The sequence below is a fragment of the Cetorhinus maximus genome, chromosome 6 (assembly GCF_964194155.1).
Source record: "Cetorhinus maximus chromosome 6, sCetMax3.hap1.1, whole genome shotgun sequence".
Classification (NCBI taxonomy): Eukaryota; Metazoa; Chordata; class Chondrichthyes; order Lamniformes; family Cetorhinidae; genus Cetorhinus; species Cetorhinus maximus.
In genome coordinates this window covers 137,829,098-137,852,103 of record NC_135884.1, presented here as the reverse complement: position 1 = coordinate 137,852,103, position 23,006 = coordinate 137,829,098, and the positions used below count along the sequence as shown (strand labels likewise).

Genomic DNA, 23,006 nt, shown 5'->3' with positions numbered 1-23,006 from the left:
ACTGCAAAAAAGATGGATTAATGCTTCGGGTGCAGGCCCTTTTAGTCTGAAGGGTTTTAGTCATCATTGCTATGTTTCAGCTGTGTTTAGCCTACCCTTGAAGGATTAAACAGCCAGAAAGATTGAACATAAGCTTTCTTTTCCTGTTTGGAACATAGGCAATAAACGTAATCTCCAAGCTTTACGGTTACTATGGCAACGGAGTGTTCCACCAGCTAACGATTATGACCTAAAGGGGACCACTGAAGCCCTATCACTGAAGGGAGCACAAATTAGGTAGTAATGTAACTCGCACAGTTGTGATTGAAGGGAGCTCAGAAAAGCTGATTTGCAGCCCAGCCGGCTAACGTCCGAAATAGAAGAAAAGCTGTGAATCAGCAGCTGAGAAGAATGAAGTCTGAAGACAATAAGGAACTTTCTTTCCAAAATTGGAGATTTGATTGGTTAGTTTTTTTCTTTTTGTCATGTTTTTGTAAGCATTTTGTGCTGGAACTTTTTTTAAGGGATTGTGAATGAGCGCTGCTGTTATTGCAGTAAATAAAGCAGCTTGAACTTGACTGTGTCCTACACTGAAAGTATTTTGTCAGTTAGGATGGAACGGATTCGTTGCATTGCTTCATTCATTGGCCAAATACTTCACATTTGTTAATGTGGCGGGGAGAAATATAAGTTGGCCACTTATTGATTGATTGTATGATGTACAATTTTAATAAGTTAACCCTTTCTTTCAAGCCAGGTAAAGGTTAACACTGTATATCGAATGTCATTGCACTGCTTCCTGCCACCATCCTCTTATGGTTCCGTCTAGCTAAAGTAAAAATATGAAGCCAACACCTTACAACAGGAAGAAGAGCAAGGACAACTTGTATTTATATGGCAGGTTTAACAAAACAAAATGTCCTACAGGCTTCACAGGAGTGTAATAAGGCAAGAGATAGATTCGAAGGGGTGTTTTATAGGAAGAAAGAGAGGGAGAAGTTCAGGGAGGGAATTCCTGAGCTTAAGGCCCTAGGCAGCTGAAGGCATAGCCACCAATGGTGAAGCAATTAAAATCAGAGGCCCAAATTAGAGCACAGCTATCTCAAAGAGTTGTGGAAGAGCAAGAGGCGACTTGATTGAAACCTTTAAGATCCTGCGTGGACTTGACAGGGTGGATGCTGAAAGAATGTTTCCCATGGTGAGAGACACTAGAACTAGGGGACACAGTTTAAAAATAAGGGGTCTCCCTTTTAAGACTGAGATGAGGAGAATTTTTTTTCTCTGAGGGTCGTGAGTCTTTGGAACTCGTCCTCAAAAGGCAGTGGAAGCAGAGTCCTCAAATATTTTTAAGGCAGTGCCTGATAGATTCTTGATGTGGAAAGGGGTAAAAGGTTATTGAGGGTAGGCGGGAACATGGAGTTGAGGTTACAATCAGATCAGCCACGATCTTATTGAATGGTGGAGCAGGCTTGAAGGGCTGTGTGGCCTACACCTCTTCCTAAATCGTATGTTCCCGTGTTTAAAAACCTAGATCTACGCTTGCATTATGGTGAAGTACTGATGGAGTGCTGCATTGTCAGAGGTCTTTTGGATGAGGTGTTAACCTGGCTTGCTAGCTTAGGTAGACGTAAAAGGTCCCACAACAACCTTTTACCTTTTGAAGATGAGGATATTATATCTGGTGTCCTGGTCAACATTTATCACTCAAGCATTTGAAGCCAAAAATATTAACTGGTTGTTCGTCTCGTTGCTGTTTGTTGAGGCCTTCCCATGCATTAACGAACTGCTGTGTCTGCCTATAAAACAACAGTGACAGTTACATCTCAAAAGTAATTAAGTGCTGTGAAGTACTTTCTGACATCATGAGGATGTGAAAAGTGCTATAACGATGCGGGTTCATCATTCCGTCTTGGTGTTTTGTTTTGTTTTGAAAATGTGCAGGAAGGCCTATGAGTGATTTCTCTGCTGCTTCATGAAGAGTAAAACCGTAAGGAAGAAGTGTACATGTACCCAAACAAAAGAATACATGGCATTGTCTAGTGAGGTCATCTGAGGTCTCGCGAAAAACTGCATGTTGGCTTTTTTCCCCCACAGTGTAAATACTGTGACTCGTTCCTTTGTGTACATTGTGAAATTCTGATATCAGTTAATCTCTCTCTCTCTCTCTCTCTATCTCTCTCTCTTCCCCCGCAACTATAAAACATCCTCCCCCATTCCCAATCAATATGTGTGCTTTGGTGTGTCGGTAGAAAGTTTAGAGGTAAAACTGTTTCCTTACAGTGGTCTGGTCCTGTAAAATTCTTCAAATGCCCTTTTATAGGTTTTAGGGACCTGCAGTTATCTGCAAGAAAAGATGGGAAACGCAGAGAGCCATGGATTGAATAGAATGTGGAGATCTCAATTTTCTCTTGAAGAACAGACTATCCTGGATAAGGTTTTCGACTCTGTGTCCAGCTCAAACACCACTGAAGTCACAAAAAGTGGAAAAGCTGCTCAGAAGCAAATTACCCTGGCCATGTTAAAGGTAAGCATTTAACAGAAGGGCTGGAAGTGAAACGATTTATCATGACAAATAGAAATTTATCCCCAATTCCCCTAGCAAAACCTTCAAACTACGGAGATGCAATCCAAAAATAAGTTGCATCAAAAGTTTATTTGTTTATAAAACATTAATGTACCCCTTCTTTCTGCCTCTTGTCCTTCCTAATATTTTGCTCTGACTAAACATTGAAAAAGGAAGTCCCTGCTTTTATGACAGAACGACTTTCCCTTATTGTCATGTATGTTTATGCTGCAGGGTAGTTTTGTTGGATGACGATGCATTAGTCTGTCGTATTTTTGACTTTCGTTTCTAGCCGTCCGTAATGTTTGATCATGGTCTGTACAGAGAAGCTGTGCTACTGACCTATGTGACAGGCCAAGAGGCCAGCACAGTTATTTCTACCCTGATGCTGAGGCACATGATTAACAAATCCATATCGACCTGTATAGGGTTTTCAGTGTTGGCTGGATCTGCGACACAAAGGCTTTGAATTCTGAATATTGGGATGGAGCATACATTTTGTTTGATTACTTCTGATTGCTAAAAGGAATCTGAGTTAATTTGTGAGGGAATGGATGTGCAGATGTTTAGCTTTTTAAAAAAAAATTGTTCTTGTGATGTAGTTTTGCCAGTACAGTCCCACATAAAGTTGCTCACCTCTAGTTGTCTGGTGGGGGTGACCGTTTTTGTTGAACAATATAGCTGCTGGCTCATATCCTGTTGAATCAGTGCCAGGCTGGAATGAATATTCAGCAACTTGGAGTTGGAACAGACGTCTCCTTCACAAATTCTTCCCGTTCTAAAGTTATTACGTTCCTCTTCCCGAAATGGGACTCTAGATAACGTGAGACTTCAGAGCTTTATAGATGAAAGTTCTTGTGGACGGATCAGAGTTCATTGAGAAGTCTGTGGACCTCTTGACATTTGTGTTCAAACCCATAAGTTTATAAGAAACTTCTCAATTTATCAGTATTGCTATCATCAGCTGCAAGATATAATTTTACATCAGCAATAGAATTAGCCAAGTAAGGTTATGGCCACATTCCTGACCGCGCTTAATTAAGTATACATTTGTCTGAAGTTGCTTAAGTAAGTTGAGCAAAAGGAATTGAGGGGAAGAGGCCCCATAGCTTTATTATAGGGCACCTCTAGCTTCTGAGAATAATCAGTATACTTTGCCTCCCAGGCTAACCACTTTGCCAATTGTGTAAAATTTAAACTTAAGCTTTCTGGCTTCATCTTTTGGTTTTCTTGCACTGGGACGGACAGGACTTGAAATGCTCTGGTTCACACACTGCCTAGTTTCTGCCTCCTCCCTTCTTATCTGCCCCCATTTTCTGGACAGCACGTTCAGTGGCTTGTGAGCGTGTGCTAATGAGATTAAAACAAGGGAAATGTTTTCCTTGCCGGGTTTCCTGCCGTTTGCTCTAGTCATGGTGCTAGATGCAGGGACTTTGGTTTCCAGCATTCAAAAGCCAGCAGAGTGGCAATAAAAGGATGCTCCTGGCAGTGAGGGCACGTGCTTGCCAGACATTGCCATCCCCCTCCCTTTTGTTTTTTTCAATAATTTATATAGATTTTTCTTTTCCCACCTATTTCCATTATTTTTAAATCTATAACTGTAATACCCAGTCAGTCTTTCCACCCCACTCCCACTAGAGCTGTACCTTGAGTGTCCTGCCATCCATTCTTAATTAGCACATTTTCTTAGATAATATCACCACCTTTAACACCTCTTTGTTCCTTTTGTCTGTGACATCTTTTGATTATCTGCTCCTATCACTGCTTGCTTGTCCCTACAACCACCCCTCCCCCAACTTCTCTCCCCCCACCCCCCCACCCCCCCCACCCCCAACCTTAAACCAGCTTATATTTCACCCCTCTCCTAACTTCATTCAGTTCTGCTGAAGGGTCATGAAGACTCGAAACGTCAAATCTCTTTTTCTCCGCCGATGCTGCCAGACCTGCTGAGTTTTTCCAGGTAATTCTGTTTTTGTATTGCCATACACAAGTCCCACAAAACAAAAAGAAATTGCAGTTCACCATTTCTACTTACCCTCTGCTCTCGCGCTGCCTCCATGACCTACCACCACCAATTCTGCCCTGATTCTGGGCTGGGCTACCTCTGCCAGGGGCAAGGGAGCCCAATTCCAGCACACAACTAACCCTGGGGCTGGCAGTTTAGCTGAGGTAAGGGAGGCATCTCTGACCAGAACAGAAGTCCCGCCCTGATGGAGATGCTTCCTCCTCCATCTCCAAACAGCCAATGGGAAAGCATAGGCTTTTGTTTAATCATCACACTGTTTTATTGAACTTAATTTCATTTATAGAACTATGTCAGACATTACAGGCTGGGATTTTCTAGGTTGGCATAATCCTAACATCTCCTAGCCGGGGCAGGGATTCTGTACTATATTGGAAGGAACTAGAATGTCAATTCCTTTTCAAATTACCTGTAGTACACCCAATCTCATGTGATTTGGATGCAGTCTAAGCCTGTCCTCAAACAGAGTATGCTGGACACCAGTTCCATGTGACACCAGTTCCAAACTGACATTTGGAGATCCACCAATGGACTGTTGCTGCAACTTTCCTCCACTTGGCTCTTCTCAATGGCATTGAAAGTGATGTTGGTAAATTGCTGTGAGGGGGAGTTGTCCCCCAGCTTTTTATAGAACTGAAATGATTTTGCCTCCTTGCTCTGTGATTCCTTATAATTGCTAATTAGAAAGATGGAGTGAAAAATGCTGGTTACCTCGAGCAACCTACTCCATATCTCAGTTATGACTGAAAGTAAAAGTAGAGTTGGAAGCAGTTTTAGGAGAATGTTATACAATGCTGGGTGACTTTGTTTTACTCTTCTTCAGGCATATATGCATAGGGCAGTGCTGCGCCCCATGACAGTCCGACTCTACAATGGAATGAGAAGCATTGATCCAATAAAAAAATCAGAAGGCCTCAGTGACACCATAAGCAAGAAACAGTTTGTTTTATCTCTTTCTTATGTCATGCGAGGCACTGCTGAAGAAAAAGCTTTCATCGTTCAACGAATGATTTCCCAAGATTCTCATGGCCCTCTAAAAGGAAGGCAAATAAAAGAGGTAAAGACGCTACTAATGTCCTAAGTTTCAGCAAAGATACACCAGTGTCCTAATATAAAGCGCACACTTCGTCCTCTCATTGTAGAGCTTCTTATTTAATGTGATTAAAGGGGCAGATGGAAGCACTTGGTTTGGTAGGAGGATAGAAACCGTTGACTGTCTTCGGCCTGTGAAGTCATTCGATTTTGTTTTGAATTACAATCAGGGTCTCCTCCCTGCAGAGTTTTTAACCCTGTTCATTGAGTTTATTATTTGGAGGCAAGGGATTTCCCTGAGATTGCATTCCTTGATTTCCTATTTTGACCATGAAATTTGGGCATGTTCATACCTCGAATTAAACTTCGGCACTTTTATTTCATCTCTCGCCAAACTGAATCAGCCTCCATTTGAACCACTCAGGTCCATAAAACTGTTAACTCTAGCTTGTTTGATCTGTAGGATGGCAATTTGTAGGACTTGGCTCTTTTTGACTTCACTTTGTGTATGACCTTCCCTAACCTTTCTAACACTTTAAAAGAAATGTGGTTTTGGAAACTTGTTCCTTTTAAACATTTTTTTGTAAACTATGGAAGGTGACCTTACAAGAACTGGCCTGGGTAACATTGACCCCAGTAATATGTGGGCGCTGAATTGATATGATAGCTGTGGGTGTCCAAGTTAAGTGACTGGTTCCCTTATTGTCCTTGTTTCCTTGAAGGCAGTAACTTGGACTGTGAAACGATTCCACAGATGGCACTGGCACCTCTTTTGTAGCATCCATTACCAATTAAATGCCCCATTTGAAAGAGGCACTACCAACCCACTAACAAAAACAAATGAAAGCTTTAAAGGAAGCTTAATAATTTAAATTAAAATATTTCCAGGATTGATAATGCACCCCAGCACACAAGTCTCAGAAAGCCTCCATGCAGACCGGTGGACACTGCATGCTCCCTCTCCAGGGACACCCTGGTGGGGATGTAGCTGTGTAAGAGAGGCAGACAGTCAGGCTGAATGACTCCCCTCGACCTCCCACTGCCTGGACTTGTTAATGGCCACCTTGGCCAGGCCCAGGAGCAGTCCCACAAGGAGGTCACCTGATCTGCCTGCTCCCCGCCACACCAAGTGGCCAAAGATCAGGCACCTTGTCATGGCAGCACCTTGCTCAAATAGCCACTATTCAGCCTGGACAGCAACTGTTGACTAATTGTTTGGCGAGAGGCCAACATATTGAACCAACTCATACCCATAGACTCCTGTTCTGGTCAGGAATTATTGGATTGCAGCTAAGGTTGGGAAGTCTAACTAAGTTCTTGCCTTGCTTTTTATCCCCTCCCATCCCCAAGACTGAGATCAATTGTAATGCTTCAGCTGTGTCCTACTGTTTAATAATGTACTCTGAACATTTTGTGCTCTGTTTTATTTGTATTTGTTGTACACTCCCCATGAAGTTCACGGGAGATCTGATTGCGACAGTGATCCGCTTACTGCAAATTGAGGACATGCTAAGAGGTTGGATTTTGGAGAAAACCTCAGATCCTGCTTTAGGTACATCACGCCTGACTACCATTCTGATATCTCAGTTGAAGGCTAAAGGTACTAAACTCTCATATTGTGCATCAATACCTGTTTTTTAACAACTGGCTTATAGCTGGAATAAAATCAGATTGTCAAGAATTACAAACTCCACAATATAGGTGGTCCTGATGTTTATCAATTATAGCTGCTTGGAAATTTAAGGGAATTTTGACTACTTTTCATGTGCGCAAAGTGGAAAAAATGTAATCATAAAAGCATGCATTTGAGTGTTGTTTTGTTGAAAAATATTAATTATTAAACCTCATCCTTCTCAACCTGCCTGCAGTCTTTGACATGGTTGTCCACACTATCCTCCTGCAATGCCTCTCCACTGTTGTCCAGCTTGGTGATATTGCTGTCAACTGGTTCCATCCTTATCTATCTAATTGTAACCAGAGTATCACTTCCAGTAGCTCCTCCTGCTCCTGCATCATGACCTCTGGTGTCCTCCAAGGATCTATCCTGGGCTTCCTCCTATTTCTTATCTACATGCTGCCCCTTTGGTGAAAGGTAATCAGGGGCAGGCAGCAATGTGGAGCTGAGGTTGCAACCAGATCAGCACTGATCTAATTGAATGGCAGAGCAAGCTTGAGGGGCAGAGTGGCCTACTCTTGCTCCTAATTGGTTTGTTCGTATATTTGACATCAAACTTCCAACCACATATTTACACCATCACTAAGACCGCCTGTTTCCGCCTTTGTGACATTGCCTGACTTCACCCCTATTTCAGTTTATCTGCTGCTGTACCCTTATTCGTGCCTTCATTACCTCCCAACTTCATTTCCAGTACACTCCTGGCTGGTCTCCCACATTCTACGCTCCATAAACTTGAGGTCTTCCAAAACTCTAATGCCCATATCTCACCACTCCATCAATCTATTCTTAATCATCAGCAAAATGATGGAGGATGTCTTTGAAAGTGCTATCAAATGACATTTACTCAGCAACAATCTGCTCACTGCTGATGTTTGGGTTCTGCCGGGGCCACTGGGCTCCAGACTCATTATAAGCCTCGGTTCAAATATGGACAAAAGAGTTGAATTCCAGGCAAGAGTGACTGCTCTTGACAATAAGTATTGAAACTGAAAGAACATTTTTTAAATATTTCAAAACCTGGCATGAAATCATTCTTGAAGCAGATCTCTTATTTATTTGGTTCCCTCATGGCTTAGTCCTCCTCTGAGAGTTTGTGAACCATGGGGAGAATTTTCACCCCGTTGGGTGGGCCGGTCGGGAGCGGGTGGGCATGGAGCCGTTCGCTGTTCCGCCATTGGCGCGCCGCCATTTTTTGTGAGCGGGCCAATTAAGGCCCCCCCAGCGTGACGCGCGCCCGGTAGCACTCAGCGCTACCTGTGCGGGCGGTGGGGGAGGAGGGAGAGTCGGGGCCTGCGCTCTTTCGTGCATGTGCGCAAAAGAGTGCAGAAATCTCCCTGAGGCATGGAGCTGCCTCAGGGAGATTAAGTTCAGGTTTAAAGTTTAAAATAAAGAAAGTTTTAAAAAAAATCATTTAGACATGTCCCCTCATATGATATTGTCACATGAGCTGGGACATGTTTCTGGAATGTTTGAAAAATATTTACTAATTTAATAAACCCTTCATGAAACCTCATCCCGCCCGTGGATGAGGTTTCGTGAAAAATGTGAAGGCCGCTTGGACTCCTCGCCTGCCCACCAGCCTTAAGGTTGGATGAACAGCCCTGTCAATTAATTTAAGGCCATTAATAAAACAATTAACAGGCCTTTTGTCAGTTCGGCGGGCACGCAGCTGACCCCAGTGCGCGCCCATCGAACGAAAGATCGGAATGACAGGTGGTGATGTCGGGACGCACGCCTGATGTCGCAGGGCATCATTTTACACATCGGCCCCCGCACACCGAAGAGAAAATTCTGCCCCGTGTTTCCTAACCAAAAGGGCCTGACTCCATAAAATAGCAGGCTCTAAAATGGCCACCTCTGCAATGGAGTAGGTAAGGGCAGGGTGGCTGAGTGCAGGCTTGCTATCCACACTCTTATCCCGGGACTATAAAAATCCCACAAGATGGGAATGGGGGTGGGAATCCCAACATTAGGTCCCACCCACCATTTTAAATTACCCACCCCTGTTCTGACATGGATGGAGGTATGAAAATCTGGGTCTCTCTCTCTCTCTCTCGTAGTGTCTGGAGAGCAAGTGACAGCTATAAATATATGAACATTAAAATATAGAATGTTACAGCTAAAGGAGGCCATTTGGCCCATTGCACCTAAGCTGATTCATTGGTAGATCTATTCACTTAGTCCCAACATCCCACTCTTTCCCCATAGCCCTGTAAAACTTTCATTCAAGTATATCTACAATTACCTTTTGAAAGTTCTTATTAAATCTGTTTTTTCAGGCAGTGCATTCAGATTATCTTGCCTTGCTGTGTTGAAAAGAAAAATGTTTCCTCTTGTCATCTGTTTTTTCTTGCCAATCGCCTTAAACCTGTGCCCTCTGGTTAGTGACATTTCTGCCACTGAAAACAGTTTCTCCTTACTAACTCTATCAAAACTATTCATGATTTTACATGTTTACACATCACCTATTAAATCTCTTAGTAACCTCATCTGCGCTGTCTGTCTCTCTCGCTCTCTCTATGCATATTTTTCTGTGCAAGGTCATAGCCCCTCATTACTGTACTGGAGCGTTAGCCTGAATTATTGCAACACTTCCAGAATTCATAGCAATAAGGAAGGTCTCTTTTGCAGTACTCAGTAGGGAGCATAGAGAGTTGACAAATCTGGGGTTGGATTTTATGGCCCCCTGCTTGGTGTGTTTTCGGTGGGAGTGGGGAGATGTGAAATATGGTGGGGGGGGCAGCTATCCCACCCCCTTCTCATCCACAAGCTGTTCCCCCATAATAAGACTTCCTCTGAAATCAACAGCCCGCCCGCCATATGTAAAGAAATAGTTAAGGGTCAATTGAGCTTGTTAACAGGCCAGTTGACCCCAGTATTACACTGCCCATGCCATAACACGATTGGTGTGGGCAGGCAGGTGGGAGTGGGCAACCCGTTTTTTTCATAAAAGCTTTTTTATAAAGGCGGGTGGGAAGGAATGGGTGGTGCCCTTTGCGCATCAGGGGCAACCCACACCCCACCGCACCCCCCTTGAAGATAATACCCCACTTCCTTCCTCTCCGCTCACACTGCAAAACCCACACCTTCAGTCAGTCAGAGTTATACAGCACGGAAACAGGCCCTTCGGCCCATCGTGTCTGTGCCGGCCATCAAGCAACTATCTATTCTAATCCCATTTTCCAGCACTTGGCCCGTAGCCCTGTATGCTGTGGTGTTTCAAATGCTCATCCAAATACTACTTAAATGTTGTGAGGGTTCCTACCTCTACCACCCACCCCCCCTTCCCTCCCAGGCAGTGCACTCCAGACTCCAACCACCTCGTGGGTAAAAAAAAATGTTTCCTCAAATCCCCTCTAAACCTCCTGCCCCTTACCTTAAATCTGTGCCCCTGGCTATTAACACCTCTGCGAAGAGGAAAAGTTTCTTCCTATCTACCCTATCTAGGCCCCTCACAATTTTGTATACCTCTATCAGGTCCCCCCTCAGCCTTCTCTATGCTAAAGGAAAACAACTCTAGTCTATCCAGTCTCTCTTCATAGATGAAACGCTCCAGCCCAGGCAACATCCTGGTGAATCTCCTCTGCACCCTCTCCAGTGCAATCACATTCTCCCTGTAATGTGGCGACCAGAACTGCACACAGTACTCCAGCTGTGGCCTAACTAGCGTTTTATACAGCTCCAACATAACCTCCCTGCTCTTACATTCTATGCTTCGGCTAATAAGGCAAGTATCCCAGATGCCTTCCTAACCATCTTCATCCCTCGTCACCCAGTACTCCTAACTTAACTGAGTCCGGGATCCATTAGGGCCTTCATCCTGGGCCTGTTTGCAGTGCTGGTAGTGCCCACTACTGAGCTCTGGCACTACCTGGACTGCAAGAGCTGCTGGCCAATCGGATTAACTGGCAGCCCCCGAGGGCGGGACTTCCTCCCAATGAGGGGCAGAAGTCCCACTTTCCTTGTTGCTACCCGCAGTGTATTATTGCTGCGGGGTGGACTTTTTCTTCATCGGTCGACTTTTTAGTTGGGTGGGGTGGGGGGCTGTGGTGTTGGGGTGGTGTGGCGCGAGTCATTCAACCCCCATGAAATCCAGCCTTTTTAAAAATTTGTTTGTTAGCAATGTCCAGTATATATGATCTGCATAGTGAACCTGATTTAGTAATTGGTCACTTTTCTTTCCTTTATTGACAGATGGACAAGACCCGACCACAGATAATTTTCTGAATGCGGAATATGGACAGCATGAACTAAAGGACTGGGTGTATAGGGTCTCCTATATTCCTACTTTTCTCCATGTATTTATTGCAATGAGCCTTCAAATTACAAATTCTGAGTCCTATGGTGAACTCTTCAGCACAAAACATCTGCTGCCACAGTGTGTGGGTATAAAAGACACTGGGGTGTTTACTATTTTTGATGTCCCCTCAGTCATGTATCTCAACACCTACCTACCTTCAGAGCATCAAAACCAATGGCAGCTGCTGTTCTCCTCTCAATTCCATGGGGAAAGTTTCGCTCGCTTTTGTAGTCTGATTCTTCACAAAGGACCATCATTACTGGTTATAAAGGATTCAGATGGATACATCTTCGGTGGTTATGCCTCCCACACTTGGGATGCGAGGCCACAGTTCCAAGGTAAAATAGCATTGATGATGTGACATTTATCCAAAAGAAGTCTTTGTTCTTCTGATGCTGCATTTACACTGCAGCTTCCAATCTCAGACCAGTAACTCCGGTAGATATGTCTACTGTACACCACTTGGACTGCCCATTAGACCCTGAAGATCTTAAAATGTATACAGAATAAGCACAGAATCATAAAGCACAGAAGTAGGCTGCTCAGCCTGTCGAGCTTATGTCAGCTCTTTGTAAGAGCAAGTTAGCTAGTCCCACAACCCCACCTCACAGAAACATAAGAAATAGGAGCAGAAGAAGACTGTATGGCCCCTTGGGCCTGCTCCGCCATTCAATACCATCATGGCTGATCTCTGGCCTCAAATTAACTTTCTCGTCCACTCCCTATATCCTTTCATTGTCTAGGAGACCAAAAATCTGTCTATGAGCCTTAAATATAATCAATTTTGGATTATCCACAGGGTAGAGAATTCCAAAGTTTCACAACCCTTTGAGTGAAGTAATTTCTCTTCATCTTAGTTCTAGATGATCGGCCCCTTTCCCTGAAACTGTGCCCCCGTGTTCTAGATTCCCCAACCAAGGAAACAACCTCTCAGTATCTGCCCTGTCAAGCCTCTTACATAATCTTGTATGTTTGAATGAGATCACCTCTCATTCTTCTAACTCCAGAGCATATAGACCCGATTTACTTAGGATCGCATCACCTATCTTTATTGTGAATGCTTTGCTCATTCAGATAAAGAGCCTTTATTTTAATTTTATTTTTTACTTCTATTATATGCATGAGCCTTATTTGCTGTTCTACTATTACTGTTGAACTCTCTGTTCCTACCTGTTCCACTCTGCTTGTCTTTACCCAAATCGCTACACTGTTCTCTTTAGATTTCTAAATCTCCCTTCATCTAAACCCTCCCCCCATTGCACCCCCCCGACAACCTTTTTAGTTTAAAACCCAATCCAAAAGCCCTACTTCTACGATTCACCAGGGCACTAATCCCAGGCTGATTCAAGTGGATCCTATTCCATAGGAACAGCTCCCTCTTTCCCCAGTACTGGTGCCAGTGCCCCATGAATTGAAACCCTTTCTTCTCACACTCCATTTCGAGTCACACACTTGACTCCCTATTCTGCTTGATCCTGTGCCATGGCTGAGGTAACAAGCCAGAGATGGATAACTTTGAGGTTCTGTGTTTTACTGGCCTCTCAAGCTTTCTCAGCAGAACATCATTCCTAGCTCTACCTATGTGGTTGGTTCCTACTTGGGCCATGATAACTGGACCCTCCCCCTCCCAAGTTCGTCTCCAGCCGCGAGATTTTTTTCACCCTGGCAATACCAACTTTTGAACTCATGGTATGGTTGTTCAGAGCAGTGTTTATCTCCCTTACTATACTGTCCCCTTAGCCCTGCATTTTTTCCCCCAAGGTTCTGATTGAATCTGTATCCTTTCAGGCAGTGATTCCAGATTGTAACCATAATATTTTAAATTATTCTTTACAAAAGTGTTAACAGATTAAACATATTTTATTATTCATGTGGCCTTATTTCTCGAAGACTTTTTATTTTCATAGAATAATTTTATTTTCCTTCCCTCTTGTCTGGGTTACCGAATAGGCAGGTTTCACCCAGGCTTCTGTTAATGCAAATGCAGAGCAGGTTACCAGGAGATTACATAATAAATTGGCCCCCATTTTCCTCTTGAGAGAAGCCTTTGCCAATGTGGCAGAAATTCACATTTGTGTGCCCTTATTTGCTGGTCACTATGCATTCAAGACTCCCACAGTCACATTGACAACAAGCAGTGAAATAGAGGAGCATTACCTGTCACCGGTTGTTCAATCCTTCTTGCCTCACTTCAGTTCTGATGCTTTAACTTACCGCATTGCTTTTCTTGAAGTTTTCTATAGAATAAGCCGGTCTTGGCTGGGGTTGTCCTTCTACAGCTTGGGTTGATTTGATTTTCATATTCCCTGAGCTTTGGCATCTGTGCTGCTCAGGTGGCTCCCTTGAGAATGGGGAATTTAAAAGCAGTTGGAAATGTAACCAGATGCAAGTGACAATGGGTCCACTGGTCAGCAAATTCTGGTAACAAGCCCAGCTAGCCTGTGGCAAAAAAAAATAATCATCTCTGTGACCCAGCTGCTTGGCTTGGCTTTCCTTTCCCTTGTATCATGATGTGAATCCTTATTTGAATGTTATAAATGTCCCCTGCCTAAAATCAATATTATTATCTGAATCAATAATTTAATCTTTGAATATTAGCCTTTCTCAGTTGGTCGTACTTTTATCAGTTAGAGACTGTGGTTTGAGTACATCATTTAGCTGACACTTCAGTCAGGACCTGATGCTGTCAGAGGTGCTGTATTGCTTTCTGCTCAGATGCCATGATAATATTTGAAGAGCATGCAGTTCTTCTGCTGCTGTGCCGTACTCCTCACGGCCAATTTCAATAACAGATTATCCAATCATTCATTTTTCAGCTGTTTTTGGAATCTTGCTATGTACAAATTGTTGACATGTTTCCCAACATGACAACAATGGCTGTACCTCAAAAACAGTCCGTCAGCTATAAAATAATTTTTAGGTCACCCTGAGAATGTGATGTGTTGTTATAGAAATGTAAGTACTTTCTTTTCCAAGCAACAGAAAATAATACTTTTTGCTCTCTAACATTTTTCCAGGGGATAGCAAATGTTTTTTGTTTACTCTTAGTCCAGAACTTGGGATCTACAACTGCACAGGTTACAATGACCACTATATGTATCTAAATCACGGCCAACAGACAATGCCAAATGGACTTGTGAGTATTGAACCATTCTAACTTCAACGTAGAACTAATTAAGTAATGAGTAAAGTGTGAGCATAGAACTTTCGGTAATTTGAGCTCAGTATATTGTTGAAGCTTGTTCTCCATGACAACTTAATGTGTGATCACTAGTGTGTAAACTTAGTGTTCTGAAGGGCATTTTAGAATAATCTCATGCTTTAATGTCCATGAGGTTACCACTTAATATTCTCTGTGATAGACTGTTGAGCTAAGGCTCTCTAGCCTTCCCAAACAGCTTATCTTCTTATACTCGGCATTCTTGTAGTTTTTTTTTCCTCAGTGTATGTATATTGTTGTAAGCATTTTGACCAGAATTGCACAAAATGCTTCAAGGGCCCAAATGCTACCCTCTTGGTACTTCACTCACAACCTTTAATGTGCCATTTCTGCAACCATTTGGGATTTAAAGTGCTACTTGCTTTAAACTGGCTCATGGCAGCAAACAGTATTGCTGCAGTTAATTAATCAACAAACAACAATGTAGAGGTTTTTCTAGTAAAGTGCTTGTGTGCTCCCAATGGAAGTGACTGAAACATTTGCAAGGGCAGTAATGTCCACTGACCGTCCAAAAGCATCCCCTGACCTGACAGCCTAAACAAGGAGCCATAAAGATTCTATTGGAAATAAAGCAAGTCAACCAAGATGCAATTTAGATTAAATGTTTCAACAATTTCACAGGAATTAATTTTAAAAACTCACAACTAAACTTTCAAAAAGTCGGAGTAAACCACTGATTTTTCTTGATCCTAATGGTTCAGGGGTTAGTGTGCTAGCTGTGGCTCTGCTGGTAGCACTCTTCCTCCTGTGTCACAAGGTTCTGGGTTCATCTCCCACTGAGGGAGTGCTGCACTGTGGGAAATGCCATCTTTGGATGAGACATTCAACTGAGGCCCTGTCTCAGGTGGATATAAAAGATCCCATGGCACTATTTTGAAGAAGAGCTGGGGTGCTCTTCCTTGTGTTCTAACAATATTTAGCCATCCATTACCATCACAAAAATAGATTACCTGATCATTATCACTTTGCTGCTTGTGGGAGCTTGCTGTGCACAAATTGGCTGCCCTACATGACAACAGTCTCTGTGAAGCACTTTTAAGATGACCAGTGGTCGTGAAAAACACTATATTAACACAAGTCTTTCTTTTGCTTCCAGCCATGTAATTAATAGAACAATAGTATAATATTTTCTAAACTAACCACTTGGTTTTGCTTCTGACAGCCAAACCATATAAACCACGCTAGGTGGCACATTTTGTGCATCTGATACACAGATTAGAGTAATCTTCTCAGTTGCCAAGTATATTTTAAGACTGAGATTGATAGATTCTTCGAATTTAAAGGAATCAAGGAATATAAAGGTCGGTCGGGAAAGTGGAGCTGAGGTTGAAGGTCAGCTATAACTGTGTTGAATGACGGAGCAGGTTTGAAGGACCTTTTGGCCCACTCCAGCTCCTTATATTCTTGGAATATAAGAAGAATGTCAATTCCAATATACCAAAAGAAAAGAAAATATCCATCTTCGCCTTTCATACAGTGTGGCACACCACGTGGTGCATAAATTTAGAGGGTCAATGGCCTCTGGTTTTGAAGAGGAGTTTAAACCAATCATTACCATAAATCACTTGTAACTAGGAATCAGAACGGTTGTAGAAAAAAATGAAGTTTGGTAAGCACTAATTTCTTTGTGTATTGTGCTGAGAAAAACCATGTAGATTCACAGCTGGCAGCCATTACTTAACCAACTTTATTTACATCTCCCCAGCAGAGAGGGCAATATAACAAAATGCTCAGACCTTGCAATGTAGTACATTCTTTTAAATAGCAAAAAAGAAAAACCCCTGAAAATGTTAGAAATCATTAATGAGAACAAAGTGTGTTCGAGGTACTTACGTGGAGAAAACAGATGAGTAAATGTTTCAGATGTGAACACTATCCTGCCAAAGGGCCCACTCCGGTGATGTTGGCTGATCTTTAACGTCCGATACGCTGACAGGCCTGCTAAGTGCCTCCGGCATTTTCTGCTTTTGTTATAACTCGTTACACGAAGCCGACTCCTGCACTATTGGAATTTCTCAACTTTTTGTGTCAGCTTTGGCTGTGTTGGTAGCACTGTTGCCTCTAAGTCAAAATGTTGTAGTCCCAATTCGAAAACATGAGCTTAAAATTTAGGCTAACACTTCATTGCAGTACAGAGCGATTACTGCACTGTTGGAATTGCTACCTATTAGCCCCTTTCTGATGGATGTAAAATATCCCATGGCAGTATTTGAAGAAAAGCAGGGGAGATTTCCTGCTGAACTGGCCGATATTTATCCCTCAAGCAACACCTTGAAACATATAATCTGATCAATCATTGCGGGTTGTGGGAGCCTGTAATGTGAAAGTTGACTGCCACACTTCTTACATTACAACAGTGACTATACGTCAAAATGAGCTAATTGGCTGTAAAGCAGTTTAAGAGGTCCTGAGGTAGTGAAAAAGGCTACATAAATAAATGTTGTCTTTCTTGTTTTCATAAGTTTACAATCTGAACTGACACTCCTGTGCAATACTGAGGGAGTACTGTTTTGTTAGGAGATCATTAAACTATGCCATGGGCAACGTTCCTTGCTGACCAAATATCAAAAATTGATTAACTAGTTACATTTGGCTGCCACACTATTCATTTGTATTTGGAGTCATTTAGAATGTTTCTGAGCAAAGATAAAGTTGCTATATAAATGCAGTCTTCCAAAGTCAAACCTTTTGGTGAACAGCATATTATGCAAAGGCAGACTGTATGTGGTTAAAACGCAGATGGAATTATCTCCTAGTTGGCTGCAGGCTGTCGTTTTTTGATAAACGAAAGCTACCAACTAATTAGAATCAATGCATTATAAATATTCTGTTTTAAATAAAAATATTTTTCTTGGCATTCTTCTATAATGGTAACAAATGACATTACCACACTTCAAATTTAATATTAATGATCATAAAATTGATATTCTTTTGCAATGCTTACACAGGGCATGGGAGGGCAGTTTTATTACTTTGGACTGTGGATTGATAGTGATTATGGCAGAGGACACAGCAAAGCAAAGCCACGGTGTACAACTTACAATAGCCCTCAGTTATCTGCCCAGGAAAATTTTAGGATTGACACTTTGGAGCTATGGAGAGTAGGAAACCCTCCTGAAGATCTATTGGTAAGTTATAACTCTTTTTAAAAAAAAAAAAATTGTACATTAATGACTGATGCCCAGTTTGTATAATTGTTGATGTCTTCACAATTGCAATTTTAAAAATGATTAATTCAACTAGAAAGCCTGAAGATCAGCTTGTGCCAGTCAAGGATTGTTCAAGTGGACAGAATTCAGTCCATTTACCATCCCATTACACACTAGCATGTGTTCAGACAAAATGTCAAATCTCCTTGAGGGAAGAGATTATGAAATTGCAAATGCGTCTCCTTTGAGACTGGAATCCCCGTGCTTGCATCTGTCTACTTTACCTGATTCGCAATGGGACAAGGAAGTACCTTGATCAGGAGTCTTTAGTCTGGAATATGGTTATTAATTAAGTCATTCTCTGTTTTGTAGAGTCTTTAATATGATTTTAAAGTGAATCTTTTGATAGTTCACTGTTTTTCAGTAAAGACCTTTGGCATAACATCCAGTAAGTGAAACATTCTGATCAGAAACTGAGCTACAGTTTAAATGTTTTAACACCTGCATTTCTAACAATATTCATGGAAGCATTTTTGCATCCATACAAAAATAATGAGATGGTGAGATTTTGAGTTGGGCAGAAGTTGAACCTTTTAATTGTAATTGCTAGCAAGGGCGACCTATGAAAAATTTTTTTGTTAGGTAAAATTGGTAGAGTATCTACAAGATCACAAATTAAGTGATTTTCGAGTGTCAAATTCTGTTTTTATTATGGGACCTATAACTCCATCTGAGTCTAAATGGCAGCACCAAATACATTGTTTTTTGAACATTTAAGGATATAGGTTGTGATGCCTGAAGATTTGGCTAAAAGGAATTTATTTAAACAGTGAGTGCTGAGAGCATCATAGAGAGTACTGGCTTAAAAGGAATTAACCAAACCCGGCGGAGTCAGTATTTATTGATGATTAAAAACAGAAAATGTTGTAAATACTCAGAAGGTCAGGCAGTATCTGTAGATAGAGAAAAGAATTATTTGCTCAGCTGTTTCCAGCTTGGTAAACCTGAGCGATGTCAACACTCGCTGTTTTAAATAAAAATATTTATGATCAACTAATATTTTTCTTGGCATTCTTCTATACCGGTTATGAAAACTGGCAGTAAAGATTGTGTTTTAAAATCACGATTCAACTGTGGATATGCTTAATAGTATTAAATGAAACAACCAAATTTACTTTATCATTGTTGACCAAATGTAAAGCGGGATTCGGCTACAGTGCTTGAATTCAAGTTCTACAGTGTTGTGCTTTTCACTCACTCCTAGTCTCAGCCCAAGAGTGTACTAGATTCTGAACCTGAAGCACAGGCCTTGCTGCACATGGTTGGAAAAGTACGGATGAGTGATGGACTGCGAGACCCAAGTGAAGACGAAGGGGAAGAATGAAATGCCTTCCAAACATGAAAGCACAGAACAACCAGTAAAGTATAATATGAAGCCTTTATATGTCACCATTATTCCTTAAAAAGAGGGCACAATTGAATTGTTCAAGTCTCTGGTATCAGGGGAAACCCTTAGTTAACCAGCAGATGAGGACAGAATTTTCCGTTCTTCCATATAGAATACTAATTAAATACATCTATCACAGTAAAAGATTTTCCCAATATAAAGTCATGGGTGTATGGACAACAAAGCACCTTCAACTGATCCCTGGGCTGGTTTCCGCTTTTGGTGGAAAAAACAATTATAAGGCTAATTACTGTGACACTTATTTGCACAAAACAACCTTGTTCTTTAGAGAAAAGTGAGGTAAGATTCACTTTTTGTTACACGAAAGGAATTTTACTGGATTTAGTGCATTTTTACCCATCAAGCACTGAACAGCTTGTTTAGGTTTTTACAAAGAAATTGTATTTTCTGCAGTTGCTAAGTTCCCAGTGCGGTTTCATTTGGAGCCAGAACTATGGACAGTTTATACCAAAGTGATACTTACCTTGGATGGGGGAGTATATTGGACATGAAATAAAAACAGAAAGTTCAGATCTTCAGCATCCACAGTATTTTGCTTTTATATTGGAAGTGATTCGGCTTCAGATTTTGTATTTTTTCCAAACATAGCCTGGATTTTCACATGCATTTAGATATTGGTAATTTTATCACTGATTTATAGAGCATTAGTAATTGCAAAGTTTGCATTGTTTAATACTATTGCAGAATGATTGTATTTTTCAATGTACATAAATTTTCCTATGATAGTAAATTTGTTCAAGTAAAATTGTGGTGTTTCAATGTGTTTACAAATTTCTCAAAATTCTGTGTGTTTAGAGACTGCGTTGTAAGAGACCATGTCACCTTATTAAAATAACTTGAATTTTATTGTATGAAGTTTTTGTAGATTTCGAATGAAACCTCTCATTTACTGGTTTAATCAAGCAGTCTCATAAATCCTTGAAGGATTCAAGAGTTCACAGTAACCTAGACTTTGTCAACTCTCATACCTTTTATTAGGGTGTATCTCTTTAAGTGCCATTTCTGCATGCTTGCTGCTTCCCTGCAAACTAGCTCATCATATTGGATATCTATAGTTTCCCTCATTTTGCTCTACCCACTGCTCATCAGAAATCCAAGAGTCAGCAACATGCCCATGGCGAAGGATTAAGGGAGACATTCAGGTGGGTGCAGATGAGGGATAAAATTCCTTGTTAATAGTTTGCTTGCTTCAGCAACAGCACCTAAATAATTAGGTCTCATGAGATGAAACCTCCATTATCATTAACTACTCCAAATTAGGAGAACGACCCCCCTTTCCTTGTATTTCAAATGAAGTACGTCTATCTCTCTTATGTTTGCTGGAACTTAAGGGCAATTTTGTCAGTGGGTGGGAGCGAATATGGTGGTGAGGGTGGAATATAAAACAAAGCACTCAGTTTGAATTTGAATGTCGATGACATTAAGATTAAATATAAGCAACGCTTTGGGTCGTTTACTTCCTGGGTGGTACCACTCGTTTTAAACACGACAAAACATTAGTCATAGAAAGAAAATGCTAGGGCCAAAATAAACGGTTTTAAAATAAACAGGTGATTCAGACTGGGGAAATTGAAAAGGCAGGATCAAGTTTCCTTCATCAGAAGGAAGCTTAAAGATGAGCATGAATAAAGGGAGGGGACCAGACAAGAAGTGATCCCATCACAGAAGGAACTAATTCTATTAAGCATTTTGCAGGTCATTCAACCCAGAATTCAGATTCAGAAGGGACGTAGAGCAGAGACTAGAGACTGACTTTATTTTCTCTCCTCCCTTTTCCTCAATCTTACTTGATTGTTATAGTTTTCAGTTTGGATGAAGGGTAGACATCAGAAATGTTATCCTGTTAATGGTGATTAAAGGGAGAGACAGGTGCTCTATACTTTAAATAGAGTCAGCCCCTTGGATTAAAGCCAGCTCATGTAGTTCCTATTTTTCAAAAAAGAAACCAGGGGACTACAGGCCTATCAGTTTAACATCCGTTGTTGGGAATATACTAGAAGGGAACAAAGAAATGTCCTTTAAGATCACTAGGAAAGGAAGGGGCCGTCAGTAATTCAAAACAAGGCTTCTGAAAAGAAAAAAGAACCCTTCGGTATAAATCAAATTACATCACTGACATCATGTAGGTCACTGGTCAGATACAGTGCCCAGTTTTAATGTCCCCTCTTCACATTAGTGGTCTTGGAAAAGGTCCAGAGGAAAGCTGTAAGAATGATTCCTAGCTTAACCTTGGTTTATTTACTTTACATAATGAGATCTATAAACTAGACCAATTCTCTTAATTGTCCTTGTAAATTGTATCAAGTGATCTGTAATGGTGATTAAATAGAAAAATGCCACACAGAACTTTGAGTTTTAATGTCCATTTTTTAATATCTACGTTTGTGGACCTTGGAATTTATGTGCCACTTGACACTTTACAGCTGAATAAGCAAGTAATCACAAACATCTTCGGTCCAACAGTTTTTGTAGATTCACAATATTTCTATAGAATCATAGAACAGTTATGGCACAGAAGGAGGAGGCCATTCAGCCATTTGTGGTCTTTTGCAATTTACCCAGTCCCATTCCCCTGATATTTTTCCCCATTGACCTGCACTTTTTCTCCCCCAATTCTCTTTTGAAAGGAATGATTGAATCTGCCACCACCACAGACTCAGGCAATGCATTTCCGATCGTAATAACTTAACAATTTTTAAAAAAAGTTTATCCCCGTGTCACTGCTGCTTCTTTTGCCAATCACCTCTCTGATTCTGGATCCTTCCACCAAAGCGAACAATTTCTCCAGACCCCTCATTATTTTATAGGAGTGTTCAAAACCTCTTAATCTTCTCTTTAAGGAGAACTGCCCCACAGCTTCTCCAATCTATCCACGTAACTGAAGTTCCTCATCCCTGGAACCATTCTCGTGAATCTTTTCTGCACCCTCTATAATGTCTTCACATCATTCCTCAGGTGTGGTGCCTGGAACTGGATGCAATACTCCAGTTGAGGCTGAACCAGTGTTTTAAACAGGTTTATCATAACTTCCTTGCTTTTGTACTCAGTGCCCCTACTTAAAAGCATACAACATCATGGGCTTTTAAGAACCATTCTCTCAACCTGCCCTGCCAACTTTAATGATTTGTACACATACACCATGTCCGGTCCTCCTGCAGCCCCTTTAGAAGTGTACCTTTCATTTTATATTGCCTCTCCTCCTTCTTCCTACCAAAATGAATCACTTTACATTTCATATTCACCATGATTCATTTTAAGTTTTAGGACCTGAAAATGAATATTTCCATGTATAGTTTACAAAACTGAAAATAACTGGTCACAAATTTTAAAATTTCTTTCACAAAAATAAAACTCAATTTCAAATAAAGATTTCAGTTTGACTTCAGTGTGAAAATGTTGTGACCAAAACTTGGTTGGCTAATAAGTCCTTTGCTATATCAATAAAAAAAGTACAAATAACCACTTAATTGTAAATGGTTTAATTTGATTAGCATATTACATTTATTGTAAAATGGTGTCATATTTTCAGGCAGCTCTCAGAAAAAATCACATAACTATTATCAAATTGTTAGTGGAAGAAACAAGGCAAAAACT

The 23,006-nt window shown here is 41.2% G+C and overlaps 1 protein-coding gene across 5 annotated transcripts in view; it reads left to right on the top strand.

Moving 5' to 3' along the window:
- Window positions 1-20,157, top strand: part of meak7 (MTOR associated protein, eak-7 homolog) — a 27,778-nt gene extending 7,621 nt beyond the window's left edge. For 2 of the 5 annotated variants that reach the window (XM_078544575.1, XM_078544576.1), the window contains exons 2-10: window positions 159-443; window positions 1,921-2,074; window positions 2,300-2,503; window positions 5,389-5,622; window positions 7,053-7,197; window positions 11,470-11,913; window positions 14,593-14,711; window positions 17,744-17,923; window positions 19,209-20,157. In XM_078544575.1, coding sequence (XP_078400701.1) covers window positions 2,051-2,074; window positions 2,300-2,503; window positions 5,389-5,622; window positions 7,053-7,197; window positions 11,470-11,913; window positions 14,593-14,711; window positions 17,744-17,923; window positions 19,209-19,328 — 1,470 coding nt within the window. In that variant the 5' untranslated portion in view covers window positions 159-443; window positions 1,921-2,050 and the 3' untranslated portion in view covers window positions 19,329-20,157. Of the gene's footprint in view, window positions 1-158; window positions 444-736; window positions 881-1,920; window positions 2,075-2,299; window positions 2,504-5,388; window positions 5,623-7,052; window positions 7,198-11,469; window positions 11,914-14,592; window positions 14,712-17,743; window positions 17,924-19,208 lie in introns of all 5 variants that reach the window. The other 3 variants (XM_078544577.1, XM_078544578.1, XM_078544579.1) reach the window with 3 other exon arrangements.
- Window positions 20,158-23,006: the final 2,849 nt, after the last annotated feature.